This window comes from Biomphalaria glabrata, chromosome 15 (assembly GCF_947242115.1).
Source record: "Biomphalaria glabrata chromosome 15, xgBioGlab47.1, whole genome shotgun sequence".
Taxonomy (NCBI): Eukaryota; Metazoa; Mollusca; class Gastropoda; family Planorbidae; genus Biomphalaria; species Biomphalaria glabrata.
This window is the reverse complement of record NC_074725.1, coordinates 30,763,538-30,783,035: the sequence shown is the minus strand read 5'-3', so window position 1 is coordinate 30,783,035 and position 19,498 is coordinate 30,763,538. Positions and strand designations below refer to the sequence as shown.

At 34.6% G+C, this 19,498-nt stretch overlaps 1 protein-coding gene across 3 annotated transcripts in view; it reads right to left on the bottom strand.

The window, feature by feature from the left end:
• Positions 1 to 2,423: 2,423 nt before the first annotated feature.
• Positions 2,424 to 19,498, bottom strand: part of LOC106071514 (serine/threonine-protein phosphatase 2A regulatory subunit B'' subunit beta-like) — a 123,405-nt gene continuing 106,330 nt past the window's right edge. For all 3 annotated transcript variants that reach the window (XM_056011860.1, XM_056011859.1, XM_056011861.1), the window contains 6 exons: positions 18,384 to 18,432; positions 17,770 to 17,856; positions 15,918 to 16,062; positions 13,561 to 13,710; positions 11,234 to 11,337; positions 2,424 to 10,229 (listed from right to left, as the gene is read on the bottom strand). In XM_056011860.1, coding sequence (XP_055867835.1) covers positions 10,067 to 10,229; positions 11,234 to 11,337; positions 13,561 to 13,710; positions 15,918 to 16,062; positions 17,770 to 17,856; positions 18,384 to 18,432 — 698 coding nt within the window. In that variant the 3' untranslated portion in view covers positions 2,424 to 10,066. The remainder of the gene's footprint in view (positions 10,230 to 11,233; positions 11,338 to 13,560; positions 13,711 to 15,917; positions 16,063 to 17,769; positions 17,857 to 18,383; positions 18,433 to 19,498) is intronic.

Below are 19,498 nucleotides of genomic sequence, written 5' to 3'. Positions count from 1 at the left end.
TACTAATAAGTGGGCATGAACCTGTACTAATTAGTGGACATGAACCTGTACTAATTAGTGGGCATGAATCTGTACTAATTAGTGGGCATGAATCTGTAATAATTAGTGGACATGAATCTGTACTAATTAGTGGGCATGAACCTGTAATAATAAGTGGACATGAATCTGTACTAATTAGTGGACATGAATCTGTAATTATAAGTGAACATGAATCTGTAATAATAAGTGGACATCAATCTGTACTAATAAATGGACATGAATCTGTACTAATAAGTGGGCATGAATCTGTACTAATAAGTGGAAATGAATCTGTACTAATAAGTGGACATGAACCTGTACTAATTAGTGGACATGAACCTGTACTAATTAGTGGACATGAACCTGTACTAATAAGTGGACATGAACCTGTACTAATAAGTGGACATGAACCTGTACTAATAAGTGGACATGAACCTGTACTAATAAGTGGACATGAACCTGTAATAATAAGTGGACATGAATCTGTACTAATAAGTGGACATGAATATACAACAATTAGTGGACTAAACCCGGGACCTTCGAAACATCCAAACGACAGTCCAGAGCGCATACAACAATAACAGGTGGGTATCCTATGGTGAAATGGTATTGCCTTTATTTTGAGATGTGTGAAGTTTAAAAATCTAAACGAATAAACAGAATAAATTTTGGTGCAGGCAATAGTTAAAGTTTACATGTGGGTTTATACATTTAAGTTGTTCGCTACAAAATGTGACATCTCAGGCCTCAATCTTGCGTACAACCTTACATCTCATCTTATATTACAGACGCTACTTCAAAAAAAAAAGATAATTTTCTCCTACGCATTACATGTGTCAGTCTAGTCATGCCTGTTAATCAATGACTTAAACTCTGCTAAGTCGTTTGTTTTCCTGGCTGATTCAAACAACCCCATTCCATTCAAAACCTCTTCCCCCCTCTCTCCCCAACACGAGAATCGAAAATAAAAATTGATTTTTTAAGAGAAATAAATAAATAATAATTATAGAAATTATTTTATATACCAAGGGAGGTAAGTGAAATAAAGATTACGTAAAACATTTTAGTGTTTATTTCCCTTGCATCATAATTCTTTCATATTGGAATTTGCATTTCAGTATTGTGGACACAAATGTAGTCTCTCTCGAGTATTACGTAATATTATAAGAAAACATGTTTTCAACTTGATGTAACGAGAATGTGTAGATCAGTGGTGGATAGAATACGGCTTGTGGACCATTTCCAGCCATGGTTTTTACCAATGCTTTTATTTTGTCTGTATCATTCCATAGAGCCGTAATGCTGCTCCTATTACTATTATTTATGTAAAATATTATGTCGATTATTTAAATATTAAGTGATTAGTTCCTTACATCACCTGGCGCGTATAGTGGATCAGTTTTCTTTACCCATAATAAATAATAATTTTCCTAATTGCTATTTAAGCTAAGTATTTAATCGGTTATATCCCTTGCATTAGATTGCGCGACTTGTAGTGCAGTGGTCATACGCAAAATAAACGTTTAATCAATTATTTCCCTTACCATTATTAAGCAAAATATTCAATCGATTTTATCCCTTAGATTTAGCTAGAGAGACTAGAAGTGCAATGTTCTTTACACAAAGTAAATGCTTGATCAGTTATTTACCTTATCATTAAGAGAAATATTTAATCGATAAATAATAAAAAAAAAATAAAAAAAAAATATATAAATAATATTAAGTGTATCAATTAGTTTTGATCAGTCATGTAAATCAATTTGTAATAGATCTAAACTAACAATAATAAATACGTGTGATTAGAAATATTTTTTAACAATTGTTTTTGTTCATGCATTTAGCTTTCTCAGTACGCTATGGTCCTATCACTTTGTCTGGACTAGGTTGAAAGGGGTGGAGAGGAAAGAACGGGGTACCTGGGTGATCGCTTTTTAGATGTATTTTTCAAAAAAAGGGAACGACCTGAATTCAAACTTGTGGGCTAGAGCCTTCTCAAGCCAACGCATTTATCCCTCTACTAACGAAGAGTCTATGAACATGGAGGATTGTATCTATTGTTTTTATTTCGTGCTTGTGGTCACTATAAGCCTGAGACGGCAACTATAAAGGGAACTAATTTTAACTTATGCCACCACTTCAGTCAAGTACTATTTCTTTCCCTATTTGAGATACCAATTAACTAATTGGTTAATTTTTTGAATTGATTCTTGTGTTGTCAGGTAAAAGAAATAATTGTATAATATTTCAGCATAATCCGAGATTGGGTGTGGGAGAAATAACGTGTACAAACTTTTTACCAGACAGACAGAGTTGATATAAGCTTTGTAAAAAGTTGAAAAACCAAAGTCGAAGCATAATCAAGCCAATACTTTTAACCATGAGAAAAATAAACAATGAACAAACAGTAAATTTAAATATATATATATATTTATATCAATAATTTAATGATATTTATTTTTAAACAATAAGTTTCATACTGTAGTGATGATATAAAGACATAAATCTTGATTTTAGTTTTAACACTTCTTTCATTCCCTAGCATCACATATAGTGTTAGTATTGAAAGAAAGGTCAAATGATCAGAAACAACCAAAGTTAGGAATAAAAAAAAACCCAGACAAAATCACAAGCCTAAGTGCAGCAAACTTAGCTTTCACACAAAAAAAAAACCAACAGTTTATTATCTGACTCTCTCAGTCCTTGTACACATTCACTTTATTTTCCACTTTGAAAGAGAACCAAAATAATAATAATAAAAAGTAAACATGAATGCAGAGATCTTAGAATTCTAATACACTATTGTCTCTAAGTCCAAAGATTATATATTAACCATAGAAATAAATAAATATAGACTGGCCGAAGGAAGTAACTTCATGTAACTTGAAAACATGTATATCTATTGTATTCGGATTTCCGAATTATGAAAAATTGCATGATCTTCATTCTTAGAGATTAAACAAAACTACACTGCCTCATTATTTACAATATATATAGGTGTGTGGCTGAAATAGATATGAATACTTAACTTTTGTACTGCTCATAAATGCTGTATAATAAAGTACACAAGATTGCAAGTCACACATTTTCGTTTCATAAAACTCTTTAATCGGCCCGTCTATATTTATTTATGTCTATGATATTAACTAAATGTTAAACACCAACATCTTTAGCTTGAAAGATTGTGTGTCAAACACATTTTCTTTTATTTAGAGAGTTTATAAGATGGATGGAATTAACTTTGTAATAGACAAAGCAGGATAGATCCACAAACAAATAAATTGTGGAGAATAACAATCTGGCAACAGACCTGGCTGACCAATTGGCCAGATAATAATCAAAACAAAAACCAAAACAAAATGATATGATAAGGTGATCTAAAAATAGCTATACATCAAGAGCACTAATGGTGTGAAACTAAAATATTTTTTAAGTAACATTTATTTCAGCTTCTCCATGAGGCCCCGAAACACCCCAATAGAAATAAAACTATATGGAGAACTCCTTGATTTGGAAACCACTACGCAGTTCAACTCAAATATTGTTCTAGTCATCTCAGCGCTCCAATGTAAACATGAGAATGAGGAAGAACAATTTCAGCTTTTTTTCCCCCTTATTAGTAAACTTATTACACAAATACCATCTTCTATATAGTATAAATATCAATGGGAAAAAAGGAGCAAGTTTATGTTACTGGGGGTTAAAATTAAGGCAGTTCCCTAAGCCCTCTATAGGTACAAAAAAAATGTCCAAGTGGTTGAGATGTTAGCAGCTCTATGACAAGTAACTTGTGTGAGTTACCTACTAACAGGGCCACTGCTGTCCGTTGGTTACTTAAATGGGGCAGATATAACACACAGGCGATGTATGCTATATGGTAATGAGAGCAGCACCCCATTAATATTTGGCCTCAGCAGGTTTATTGTTACAATGGTAACACTGAGGTGCAAAATTGTAGTCAAATTAGTTTACACCAAAAAAATTACCTTAACTAGTGGAATATTAACACCAAAAAAGAATTATTCATAAATGATACGGCCATAGCTTTGCAGTTCAGTAGAACATTGTTTATCCAGATGTCAGTGATCTGGCATATCAAATATCTAGACTGCCATTTTTGTGTGTTTTGTCTTATAGTACGTAGTCTTGCTAATGCGCAGCAAAAGATCAGCTATTTTTTCTTTCAGTAATGGTAGGCCTACTAAATATAAGGCTTTATTCCCCAGTAAAATTTTATTTTTACATTAAGCACAATACCGCCCCATATAGACTATCTTAATTTGTTGGACCATTTATAATATTCTGCATGCAGCATGGTGATGGATTATCCAAAACAGACCCCATTACCAATTAATACGGATAATCAATGTTCTACTGTAATATGGACTTTCCACAGATTACTTGAAGCACTGAACTAACCCTATCACTGACCTATATGCAAAAGAACAATGAATAACCCTATCACTGACCTTTATGCTTATGAACAATGAAAGTCAGAGTACCCCTGAGTAATCTATTTTTTTTTTTTTAATAACACTTTCACATGTGATTCCAGCATCAATTCAGCCATATTCATAAATAAACAAAAACTTCAAGCAGCAACAAAATGTACAGCAAACAGCACAGACTTTCTGAATCAACAACTTGGTTGCTATGTTGAACCAGGAAATGACATCAGTGATCCTATCCTTGACTTTGGAGTAATACTAATGAATGGCAAGATAACTGATGAGTTTGATCGAAACACACATAAATAAAATTCATAGTTGTTCAAACCTATTACACATGATATATATTATGTAAATTATATACTCTCACAAATGCTATACAATTACAAGCTGTGGAATCAAGTACACATCATCAAACACAAAAAGCCCCTAATTCGGTACTAGAAAATTTTGATCAATAAGCCTCACACAAGATAATATTTCTATACATTCAATTCATCTTAAATTTGGTATTTTCACAATAAGTTAAAAACAAGAAATTTAACTTCAAATGGCTAACTAAATAACGAAACAAAAAAAAATTACCTAAAAAACGCACAAAAATGATTATCTACCTTGAAATCTGTACAACTGATACACTAAAAATTTAGCCATTTATTTCTCTGCGACCATAGATGAAAAATCCCAAAATAAATGTCTGAAAAGAATAACCTGATCTACACAACAAGAAGAAAATTCAAGAAAAGAAAGACACAAAAATTGTTCATAATAACATGGCTCTAGTCCTATGAGCAATAGCACCGCTCGGGGTGCCACGGATGACAACTATCCTAGCAACACCTCAGCAAACTGGAACAGCAAAGTTGAAAATAAAATTTTGAGGTTATAGAGACAAGATGATTTATGAAGTTATATATACAAATATGTACCAAAATAGAGAAAATTGAAGAAAGGATAAAAAAGACATTTGAACTTCAAGACCACCCATTTAATGATGTAAAATAAATTTAAAAAAAACTCAGATGGTTTGGCCATATCCCATGATCCTCAAGACTTGCAAAGACATTCCTGCAAGGAACAGAACCAGAGACAAAATTCAAGGAATCTGCGACCCTTACATTGAATAAAAGAAGAACAGAGTGATCTGGTTAGCAAGGAGCTTATGGTGTCCGAAAGGTCAAATAGACTTCAGACCAGGTAAAGTTGAAATTAATCTTACAATAGAAATACTACTTTCAAATGCATGTTTGATATCCAACAGTATAAACAGCAAACCATTCCTCCAAGACAACATTCTATCGACATACAACCTTTTTTTTTCTATCTTTACTAGAGACAAAGTCTATCATGCTAAATACATTTAAACTATACCACTAGCAAGCATCGTACTCAAATAGAAACACACAATACTTAAGCTTCTTGCAAAATAACAACTGCAACATATGGACGGCAGAGTTGTGATCAAAACTGTTGCTCTAGTATTGATCACTTAACATAACTATTAGTTTAATGCAAAATTCTATGACCTTAAAAAAATCTTTAAACAAAAACTTATTAAAGGGAAAGAAGAATAAGGATACAAATCCATATCGTCCCATACAAATAAATTAAATATAAAAAAAAAGTTTCAAGAAACAAAAAGGAACATTCACAAAAATTATAAATTTTGTTCTAGAACTTAACACCTTGTATTAAACTTTGTATACATTTTATAGATACATAATTGTATCTTCATACATTTAAAAACAAGGGCAGATAATCACTTGATGCCAGCATGTCAATTGAAGCTGAATATATATACATAAAGCATGTCAAAGTTCTGCCTTGAGTGAATACTGCATACAGAATGTCAGGGAGAGAGTGTAAGCTGTGTGAGCAAACACTAAAAGCAACAAAGGTTATTGATAACAACTTTTTAAGGCAAATGGTGAAAAGTTTCAGGCACATTGGGAGTGAAGAAATGTACAAATCAAAGTGATAGTTGTTTTCTAGGTTATATATGCAAATCTAGTGGGTTTTGTATGTAAATCTAAAATGTTTTGCATTCAAATTAAGTAGGTTTTGTATGCAAATCTAGAAGGTTTTGTATGCAAATTTAGTAGGTTTTGTATGTAAATCTAGAAGTTTTGTATGTAAATCTAAAATGTTTTGCATTCAAATTAAGTAGGTTTTGTATGCAAATCTAGAAGGTTTTGTATGCAAATTTAGTAGGTTTTGTATGTAAATCTAGAAGTTTTGTATGTAAATCTAAAATGTTTTGCATTCAAATTAAGTAGGTTTTGTATGCAAATCTAGAAGGTTTTGTATGCAAATTTAGTAGGTTTTGTATGTAAATCTAGAAGTTTTGTATGTAAATCTAAAATGTTTTGCATTCAAATTAAGTAGGTTTTGTATGCAAATCTAGAAGGTTTTGTATGCAAATTTAGTAGGTTTTGTATGTAAATCTAAAATGTTTTGCATTCAAATTAAGTAGGTTTTGTATCCAAATCTAGAAGGTTTTGTATGCAAATTTAGTAGGTTTTGTATGTAAATCTAGAAGTTTTGTATGTAAATCTAATATGTTTTGTATGCAAATTAAGTAGGTTTAGTATGTAAATCTAATATGTTTTGAATGTCAATTGAGTAGGTTATGTATGCAAATCTAGGAGGTTATTACAAGTAAATCTAGTAGGTTATGTATGTAAATTGATTAGGTTATGTGACTCAAAGAACATTAAAATGGAAAACTAAAATCTATTAAAAATGTACATTGAAAATAAACAAAAACAACATCTCCAGGACTAATTCTGGGGAGGTTTGGGGGCACGCTGCTACAAATGAAATGTCCCACATTAGTGATAGACTTTTTTTTTTTGCCACAGAGGCATAAGAAAGGAAAAAAAAAAATTGATACCAAAAGGCAAATGATTTCTCCAGAAACCAAACTTGGTTAAAACTGTTTAAACAGAAATGGGAAAAAATCTGAGCACATCAATGTCAAGGACAGACAGTAACATCAACATTCTATCTATGTGAAATACAAGAGAAATCTTGATGTCCATTGGTCAGACATGGAAACCGATAAGCCAATGAAATAGCAGTGAACAAAACATACATTTCTAACAATGACATAATTATGACATATGTTTCTATAAATAAATAAACTATATGAGTAATGTAGGTGTGAGTGAGAACAGCAATAAATATTTATTAGTACATAAATATTATGTATCAATAAAATTAAACAAAAAAATAATTAAGATAAGTTAAATTGACCCACACTAAGTGCACAGGATATTGATATTGAATCAGCTAAGTGTAAACATGAAGGTTAGCCTTTAGATCTGCTGAAATAAATATCTGCATTTCAAAAGAAACAATGCAAGGCATACAATCAACACTTTTTTGTTCACATATAAAATATTTTTTTTTTGATTATGGTAAAACTTTTGTTCTAAGCAAACAAATGATATCACACAAGCAATGATTAACACTATCAACTTAAATTTGTAGACTCATCGTTTGATTTGTTCATGTGACTATTTGATTGTGAAGCAATGTTCAAGGGACATAATTATTCTCATGAAATTTTTTTTTTTTCATATCACTTGAAAAATTTCTGGGTGTTTTTTTTAAGTAGCATAAAAGTTACATTTTAGTATAATTTATAGTGTGCTTTTGTTTCTTATGGCAGATAAAACCACCATAGTATAGCTCAGAAATAATTCAAAATGGCCAACATTTCAGTCTTACATACTGCAAAAGAAATAAGATCACTTTGACATGTGTTAATGTTTTGTGACATGTTTGACATGTTTTGGGTGTTCCTTCAGAGTTGAAGATAATTTACTTTCCACTCAAAACCTACCGCAGGATGACAGTGGGCAAGGTATGAACCGGGGAACCATCGACAAGTCCAAACGACAGTCAGGCGCGCACACTGCACGACCAGGCAGCCACCCATACATAAAAGAGTTCAGCTTTATTATAATGCAAGAAAAAGTGAGCTAAAAAGAGATATCTTTATCTGTTAATAAAAATAATCTAAATTTCACAGAGTATAAAAGAAAACCAAACAAAGAGGCCAAAAAGAAAATTGAAAAACAAAAAAGCACTTCCCTTCCCAATATAACCTGGCAAACAAATCATTAAATAAAATCTAATACAATCTTTGTACAAGTCTGAGTGAAACTGGTCTGAACGTACATTTGCTTTGCTATAGTTATGATGTTTTGTTTTGTGCTAAGCAAACAAAGGAAGTACAAAACCTTCTCCCAATCACCCAATCCCACCACATGTCCTCAAAAGATATTGAACTGGACTGTTTTTTGTTTGGTGTAATGCACAAATTGTAAGACAAATTTCCGTACGGACAATGAAGATTATTATTATTAAAAGATTAAAAAAAATTAAAAAAAATATATAGCTAAAATTTGTACCAAATGATCATTAAAAAATAGAAAGAAAAAAAAAAGAATCAGGCAGCAGTGTGTATGTATTTTCATCAAGATTAATCTCCCCTACATTTGCATAATCTCTTGTCAGATTGTATAAGCATACAAATGGTTTAATAAAAAACAAAAGCAAAACAATTTATTTAAGAAACAAAATTAATCCTGAAACAAAAACAGAAAAAAAACAACAACTGAAAAGACAAATAAAAAACAACCCAACTAGCAATGACTATTTTGGAACATTTTTATATATCAGAATAAATACAATCATCTACAAGCAGTAAGAAAAAAACCCAACTTTATTCTTTCAGAAAAACATGTATAAAGCTACAAGCAACCTAGCACATGCACACACACTACCATGTGACTCTAGTTCAAATAGTTACAAAAGTTTAGATCAATCAAACAGAAATATCAGTTTTCCACAAATGTTTAGCAAACTTTCTTTAAGGCATCACACATCTGGTCCCAAAAAATCATACAAGCCAGAGTTGAATCATAAATCAAAGACTTCTATATAGCGCTGTTGTAGCAATCCGACAAAAATAACATCAACAGAAAATTCATTACTTGAAATAATAAATAACATTTTTATAATAACCAGATTTTTTGGTTTTCAAACCAATTTTGAAATTTCAAAGCCAGCTAAAAATAATATTAAAAAATTAAATATATAAATATATTTATATACATAGATTATAGTTGAAAAAAAAACCCAACTCCAATGACAACCAGTTGTGAGTCATGTGACCATAGAACAACCAATCATTTTTTGTTGTCTTTCACAACGTTTAGCTAAAAATCAAACATGGCGTATGTCATAATACCATACAGATAGATGACATTGAGAGCAATATGTTGAAGATACAATGAAGGCATGTGAGTGGCGACAGTTCAATTCAAATGAATGACTAGAGATCTTTGACTTCTAGTGGCTACCTGTTTTGCCCTAATGCTGTTTGTTTTTTGATTCTGATGATTTGAAAAAAATAAGGTCGAAGGTCAAAGCTCCAAAAAAGACATAAAGTTTTCTCTGCACTGTATACAACTTTCACATTATTCGACTGGACGGTACTGATCAGAGGAGCTGCGGCTGTAGACTGGACACTGCCTCCTGATCGCTGACATAGTTTATATCAGACATCGTCGGGATGTAATTATTGACTAGAGTCAGTAACCTAGATTTGTGTTACTGAAGTCATAGATATTGTCGTCTGTGTGGGACTGCCCTGGAGTTATTGTCCTTGATGGGATATTTGTCTCTCCCAAACGTAACATTTCTTCCCGCATCAGTTCCTCTTCATCTTCTGGCTCAAAATCATCTTCATAGTTTCTGAAAAGACGGGAGAGAAGAAAAAAACAATGACAACTGAATCAACTTTTATCATCAATACATTTGCATTCAAATACAAATTAAATTGCTCACTGTTTGTCCTCATTCCTTTGTATGAAGTTGTGTTGAGAACTAATTTTTATGCTACACTTATTCAAATCATAAGGTCGCAAGACTAAATTATAAGGTCATAATAAGGGGAGGACCATTTGAAACGTGCTTAACATTTATAAAAAAAAAAAATACGTGAAAACTAAGGAGTACATTTATAAAAAGAAGCAGAGAGTTTATAACTAAGTGACTTTTCACTGGTCACTTAAGACCAATTTGGATAAAAAACTGAGCATTCATTGATCCCAAAATTAAAAATCCCAGTCTTCACCAGGATTTGAACCCAGGAGCTCAGGTTTGGAAGCCAAGTGCTTTACCGGCTCAGCCACCACGCCTCCTGGTTGAGATCTTGTTACAAGTATGTTTTGTACGCTACAAAATGTTAGGAAGGGGTAAAAAAAAAACTACCGCTAAAACTCTCAAAGGTCTCAGGGCTATGTTCACCTCGAAGAGTTGGTTCCATGGAGCTTGATATGACAAGTTAGCATACAAAATGATTTAAAATTTGGTCATGAAGGTGTTCACTAGCTGCTGTAAAAAAAAAAAAAGTAAAGTTCCCCTTTCAGACCTTGTGATCTATAGGGCAGATGATGTAAAAGTTATCTGTTTCTGTGGCCTACGGTTAACGAGGGTGTCATGTGGCCAGCACAACGACCAACCGCCTTTACTTTTCCCCCAACTAATGTCAGGTACCCATTAGAGCTGGGTGGACTCAAGAGGCGCCCGAAATAAAAAATCCTAGTCTTCACCAGGATTCGAACCCCGGTTCAGAAGTCAAGCGCTTTACCGCTCAGCCACCGGGCCTCCACACTAGCTGCTGTAATATAAAACAATTCCATGAGTTCTGTCCAGTGACATTGACCCTGCATGTGTACTGAAAGAAGCATTCTTACCCTTCCTCCATGTCAGCATTGCCTTCATCCGCCACTAGGATGTTATACTCCTCTTCTGCATACCTGTTCCAGTCAGAATCCTCTGTAGGTTCACAGTTAGGGTCCTGTTATCAATACACTGAATATTAGACTCGCAGTAAAAAAAAATATTATTGTGCAATATTGGTTTTCCATTGGATAATAATCAATTTTAATTTGATAAACTTTATTGCAAAGGAAATGTGTGCAAATATTTCACAGAAAAGTTTAAATGACATAAAAAAAACAAACAAGATATGAAATGATATAAACATTAATGCTGAGTGGTTCAGTTTTGTATCTTTCATCTGTTAACAGTAAGGTCAAGGTTGATAAAAAAAAATAAATTATGTGAATGTAATTAAAAAAATTATTTACAGATGTGGCCAAACCTTCTGAAGGAAAGCAGGGGATGGTTGGAACCCAAGACCATTAAGACTATCAAAGACCAGAGGGCTTACCACAAAACCAGCCAGTCATCTGTGTGCTAGATTAATAATGCGTCAGCTTAAATAAAGGTGTCTTCAGGGGCTCAGGACATAGGGGACAGTTTGTTTCAGGGGCTCAGGAAATAGGAGACTGTTTATTTCAGGAGCTAAGGACATAGGGGACAGTTTGTCTCAGGAGCTAAGGACATAGGGGACAGTTTGTATCAGGGGCTCAGGACATAGGGGACAGTTTGTATCAGGGGCTCAGGACATAGGGGACAGTTTGTATCAGGGGCTAAGGACATAGGGGACAGTTTGTCTCAGGAGCTAAGGACATAGGGGACAGTTTGTATCAGGGGCTAAGGACATAGGGGACAGTTTATTTCAGGGGCTCAGGACATAGGGGACAGTTTGTTTCAGGGGCTCAGGACATAGGGGACAGTTTGTATCAGGGGCTAAGGACATAGGGGACAGTTTGTCTCAGGAGCTAAGGACATAGGGGACAGTTTGTTTCAGGGGCTAAGGACATAGGGGACAGTTTATTTCAGGGGCTCAGGACATAGGGGACAGTTTGTTTCAGGGGCTCAGGACATAGGGGACAGTTTGTATCAGGGGCTAAGGACATAGGGGACAGTTTGTCTCAGGGGCTAAGGACATAGGGGACAGTTTATTTCAGGGGCTCAGGACATAGGGGACAGTTTGTATCAGGGGCTCAGGACATAGGGGACAGTTTGTCTCAGGGGCTCAGGACATAGGGGACAGTTTGTCTCAGGGGCTCAGGACATAGGGGACAGTTTGTCTCAGGACATAGGGGACAGTTTGTCTCAGGGGCTAAGGACATAGGGGACAGTTTGTCTCAGGGGCTAAGGACATAGGGGACAGTTTGTCTCAGGGGCTCAGGACATAGGGGACAGTTTGTCTCAGGGGCTCAGGACATAGGGGACAGTTTGTCTCAGGGGCTAAGGACATAGGGGACAGTTTGTTTCAGGGGCTAAGGACATAGGGGACAGTTTGTCTCAGGAGCTAAGGACATAGGGGACAGTTTGTCTCAGGAGCTAAGGACATAGGGGACAGTTTGTTTCAGGGGCTAAGGACATAGGGGACAGTTTGTATCAGGGGCTAAGGACATAGGGGACAGTTTGTATCAGGGGCTAAGGACATAGGGGACAGTTTGTCTCAGGAGCTAAGGACATAGGGGACAGTTTGTTTCAGGAGCTAAGGACATAGGGGACAGTTTGTTTCAGGGGCTAAGGACATAGGGGACAGTTTGTCTCAGGAGCTAAGGACATAGGGGACAGTTTGTCTCAGGAGCTAAGGACATAGGGGACAGTTTGTTTCAGGGGCTAAGGACATAGGGGACAGTTTGTCTCAGGGGCTAAGGACATAGGGGACAGTTTGTCTCAGGAGCTAAGGACATAGGGGACAGTTTGTTTCAGGGGCTAAGGACATAGGGGACAGTTTATTTCAGGGGCTCAGGACATAGGGGACAGTTTGTTTCAGGGGCTCAGGACATAGGGGACAGTTTGTATCAGGGGCTAAGGACATAGGGGACAGTTTGTATCAGGAGCTAAGGACATAGGGGACAGTTTGTATCAGGAGCTAAGGACATAGGGGACAGTTTGTCTCAGGACATAGGGGACAGTTTGTCTCAGGGGCTAAGGACATAGGGGACAGTTTGTCTCAGGGGCTAAGGACATAGGGGACAGTTTGTCTCAGGGGCTCAGGACATAGGGGACAGTTTGTCTCAGGGGCTCAGGACATAGGGGACAGTTTGTCTCAGGGGCTAAGGGCTGGTAAAGTTAAAAGCAACATGTCAGTAATTCACAAGATAGATGGGGAAAAGACTTCTGGTCTCAAAAGAAAGCCGACTAAAGTCCTTACCCTTGCATTCGCAAACGGATCCCTCTGCTCGTGTTCCAAAAATTTATCCAAGTTGAAAAACGTGTCAAAAAAGATGTTTGTCATCTTGCAGGCCTTCAAGTCACCTAGAGTTATCTTCCCTTCAGATTTGGGACACACCATATCTATCATCTGAGGATTAAAAAGAAATTTGAGCTGAAATTAACTTTTGGAAATATTCTTAAAATCTGCTGGCAAACAGCATCTGATATCATTTTCTGAAAATAAAAAAGATTAATACAGCCCATCTTTGGGGTGGAAAGTGGAAAAATATATAAACAAAAGCACTACCACTACATTGTGTTACTAAACCATCTAGAAAATAAATATCAAATGCAAATACATTCTCAATGATTATGAAATAAACCACAGAGATACCAACGAAACCACAACCCTAAATCATTACCACAACAGGCTAGTAACATTAGAACTAGAAATTAGCTTAAATATTGTTACGATCTTCTCTATCAGGCCTTCTGCAAAACTGCTGAACACAGCACAGCCCATCTAAAACATCAACTTGACAACAAGAGCTTCAATTAACAAGGTGGCGGTTTATTTACAATTACATCAACAACAGCCAATAAACACAATTGGCTACAGTAACTTCAAATGCTTTGCTACACTACAGAACTGCCTAACTAATCACTACAAGTCTCTATAGCTCGTACAGCTATATTTTCGAGGACTCACTTTGTAGCACACAGTCCTTACTGCTTGCTGTCCTGGACTCTACTGTCCTTTCTAACACACTGTCTCTCGTCTGTAAAGGCTTTCTGGTCACATGACCATAACATTGGTCAAATTGAATGCATTAGTAGTAATATCCCTTGTTCTTTCTCTCCTGATCAACGATGCCATCGTTGATTTCACCCCATTAAATTAACTCAATTTGGGGGTTGGTACACTTTAGTTCGTTTTATATAAAAAGGACATGCAATCATCTATTCCAATTATAACATTTTCAGATTAAAAGAGAACCATTATTGAAGTTTAACCCTAACATGCTAGTGAAATACAAATAAGAAAAATGAATACTTCCTTCTGAACATGGAAAATAATTACGGAGAGATAGAGTTAATCAGCCAGGAAAACCAACGACAATATAAATAAAAAAGCTTAAGGTAAACATCTAGATTAACAAGAGGACATGGGAGGTAATAATCTTCCTTTCTAAGGGACATCTTTCTTTTAAAAGAGAAGATGCACTGATATCTACATCATGAGTCACTCATTAAAGTAAGCTTTAAGCTCCTAATGTGATCCAAGCAATTAAAGGGAGTCACTACTATGTATGTGTTTCTGGAACACTTTGAATGAGGCTAGTGTCAGAGTCAAATAGACTCAATCTTTTTTTATTTGATAAGTTGTTGATGCACTTTTAAGAAGTTGAAAGAAAAACATCTTCATACTCCTTTACCTGCGAAAACGATCTCTTGATTTATAATGGCAGACTTTGAGCTTTAAAAGTTCTATTGCTAATATGAATTTCTGAATTATTTGTGAATATTTTTTTTTTTTGAAGAGAATAACTAAAAAAAATGTAATGTTTTTCTTTTTTTAAAATCATGGCAAAATTCTGTAATTAGACAAAATATATACATATAACAGGAGGTGGGTCGGCTGAGTGGTAAAGTACTAGGCTTCCGAACCTGAAATCCCGGGTTTGAATCCTGGGATTTTTATTTTGGGAATCTTTGGGTGCCTCTGAGTCCACCCAGCTCTAATAGATATCTGACATTAGTTAGGGAAAGTAAAGGCGGTTGGTGGTTTTGCTAGCTACATGACACCCTCATCAACTGTGGGCCACGGAAACAGATGACCTTTACATCCTCTTCCCCATAGACCGCAAGGAAGGTCCGAAAGGGGAACTTTACTTTTTAAAAAAAATATATACATATAAGAATTAAGATTAATTATTGTGCAAAGTAAAATAAATTCAAACTTATTGAAAGAAACTAAGGTAATTGTTTTAAAGGTTTATCTTGGTACTATATTGTAACTTATTCTCTTGTGGCTATTGTGTATTTTAACATGTGCACATGGCAAATATGTGTGTTCTATTTGACCAATTTCTTATTTCAGTTAATCTATTCAATAGCGTCAACTAGAAAACATGTTTAACCAATCTTGAAAAAGCAATCAACTTTAGCATTCTTAAAACAGCTTTCTAAACACTAAAAATTAATTATTTTCAATTAAATGAAAACGAATTTCCATGAAAATTAAATTTAAACAACACTGGTAGGTCTAAATAATTATTCTTTTATTTCCGTTTGTTGGAGGTGAATCCCTTCAAAGCAAACATTTTGTAAAATGATTGAGCATAAAAAAGTTACCTGACAAACAGTGTCCTCAAACGGCAGCCTCTCTATCCCAAGAGTCTCCATCTTGTTCATCTGTTCCTCGTGGAAGTACTCCATCTCATACATTGATATAGCACCATCTCCATCCAGATCCATACAGCGAAACCAATACTCAATGCTAGAAACAAGAAACAAAGATAAAGTTAAACCAACACTCAATGCTAGAAACAAGAAACAAAGGTAAAGTTAAACCAATACTCAATGCTAGAAACAAGAAACAAAGGTAAAGTTAAACCAATACTCAAGGCTAGAGTCAAGAAAGAAAGATAAAGTTAAACCAATACTCAATGCTAGAGTAAAGAAACAAAGATAAAGTTAAACCAATCTTAAAGACTAGAGTAACAGAGTAAAGTGAATGCTAGAGTCATGGCCAGATTTAAGGGATGGCATACAGGGCTACAGTCGTGTGGGAAATCAACAAGAAAGGGACCTCCACAAAAGATATAAAAATATATCTGAATTTCGCCGGGTCAGAAACTAATACAGCTCTGGATTTACGACAGTGCGTATACCAAACTCCTAACCATCCACCAAATAAAATAATAAACACTTTTTAATACTAAAATATGCGCATTAAATATTTTCTAAAAGGAAAGTTCGATAAAATTTACAAGAACTATATTTCTTTCTTTTAGATATAAATATTCATTAGTGGATCTTTATTATTAAAGAGAGTGAAAAACAACAGGTTTAGTGAAACTCAATGCTAGATTGAAGAAACACAGATAAAATGAAACCAATACTATGAGACAGCCTTGAAACAGTGATCTAGTGAGACTGTCAAACCAAAACAAGCAAAAAACAACCAAGACAGATGGATGTGTCAGCACTACCCTATATCTTGTTTTTCTTCAAAAGGTACTCCTGTTTACTTGAACCAGTTAAATCAAATCTGACATATAAGTATTATGATACTTAGTAGTAGGAATATCTTAACAGATGGTTTAATGAAAAGATGTCGATAATTAATTGACTAATTGGTTAAGTTTTTAATTGATTCATTTTGTTTTTAGGTACAACAAATAATTGTTTAAAGTTTCAACTTGACCCAAGAATGGGGTGTGGGAGAAATAACGTGTTCAATTATTCAAGATGACGAAACCCTACATGTTTAGCCATATCTGTGATTACTGAAGGATTAGGTATCATACAAAATAATTAATTACCAGTATTCATTAATTGGTTAATTTTTTTTCCATTGATTCATGTCTTGTCTATGTCAATGAATAATCGTGCAAGTTTTCAACTTGATCAGAGAATTCAGAATGGGTGTGGAGAAATAATGTGTACAAACTTTTTACCAGACAGACAGGTAGACAGACAGACTGAGTGGCTGATATAGTTTTGTAGACAGTTAAATAGTAAAGGTAAGCCTCAGCAGCTTCCAATGCACTATGGGACTCAGGTTTCAAGGTGATGGGCAATAGTTAATATAACCACCATAACATATAACCACCACAACATATAACCACCTCAACATATAACCACCACAACATATGACCACCACAGCATATGACCACCACAGCATATAACCACCACAGCATATGACCACCACAGCATATAACCACCACAGCATATAACCACCACAGCATATGACCACCACAGCATATAACCACCTCAACATATAACCACCACAGCATATGACCACCACAGCATATAACCACCTCAACATATAACCACCACAGCATATCACTGAGTAGTGAAAAAAAAGAAATCCCAACATTGACCTTATCAAATCAAAGAAATTATGCTACGCCATTTAAATATATTTTAATGTCAGAACATGTCATAACAAATCTTATCTCTACACAGAGGCAGACTCTACCTGGTGGGGTGTTTCTTGTCCTCTTCTGCCAGCAGGAACCAAACAAACTCCTTATAACTCATCTTTCCTTCCTGGAAGTCTGACCCTCTAGAGGAGGAGAGAAAACAAGGAGTGAGGGAGAACACAAGAGTTAAAAATGAACCAAATATACGAACTCCTTTAAAATGAACCAAACATACAAACTACTTTAAAATGAACCAAACATACAAACTCTTTTAAAATGAACCAAACATACAAACTACTTTAAAATGAACCAAACATACAAACTACTTTAAAATGAACCAAACATACAAACTACTTTAAAATGAACCAAACATACAAACTCCTTTAAAATGAACCAAACATACAAACTACTTTAAAATGAACCAAACATACAAACTCCTTTAAAATGAACCAAACATACAAACTACTTTAAAATGAACCAAACATACAAACTCCTTTAAAATGAACCAAACATACAAACTACTTTAAAATGAACCAAACATACAAACTCCTTTAAAATAAACCAAACATACAAGGATTTGAAAAACCTTTGTTTTCTATATATGCTAAACAAATTAAATTTTTTTTTATACAATAACAAAAAAAAAAAAAAAGATTTCAACCCAACTTACCTGGTAACTGCCCCTGAGAAGATTCTCTCAATAAGTTTACTATTTAAAGCTGAAAATAAAAAAACAAACATTCAGACACGCCATGACCAATCAAACGTTGAGGTAACATTAATCAAGATTTCATTTCTGGCTCACAAAGTCATGTTAATGAAACTTTTGTTGACATTTCCAGCTGGGAATCTTCCAGTTCAAATTTTTTCCAATAAATTAAGTAGAAAAGTAAAAAAACAAAACCCATCAATGAAGACAAAACATAATGCACACATATGTACATTTTTTTAGAGAGAAAGTGTAACATAAGAGGCTGTTTATTTTGTTTAAGTTTCAAATATTTCTTCACAATTGAAGATTACATTCTAGCCTAAATCTCTTGTCTTAGCCTAAATCTCTTGTCGTAGCCTAAATAGCCTGCCCTAGCCTAAATCTCCTGTCCTAGTTGAAATCTTCTGTCTTGGCTGAAATCTCTTGTAGGACAGATGAGGATTAACTCGGGCAGGAATCCAGCTTGGAAACACTGTGATGATAGTCCAAAGCACACATCTAAAGACCAGACATCATTAACTACATCATAAGTCAAACATTTGAACATTGAACTCTGGAGAAAACTTATCTTAGAGCCCACCAGACTTTTTCCTCATTTGGGCAACAAGGGCTTTTTACCCTACTAAGTCTATGCATCTCCTCACAAGCAAATCACCCCTACTACCAATAGAAGCACCCAACAGTTTGATAAATGCTGACATAGATCACTAATACCTTTATAACGATATGGATCAGTGATGCCCAAACTACGGCCCGCGGGCTGGACGTGTTTCCATCCGGCCCGCCTAAACCTCGGCACAACGTGAAGAAAATTTTTAAAAAGGTTGAAAAATGTATTTTTCTACGTTAGGACTCTCACTTTTTCTTGGATGGATTTCATTGTAATCTACGGCATTCTAAATTCATATTATTATTTTTTTTAATGAACACGACCTTTATTTTTTGGTGACAAGTGTTGACAGTTGTTTTAGGTTCTTGAATAATTCTGCTGCTGTCTTATGCTAGTCGTGTAATATGTTGTGTGTAACAGGGCATCAATTCTGCATCATTTTTTTTTGTAAAGTTCTTTTGAT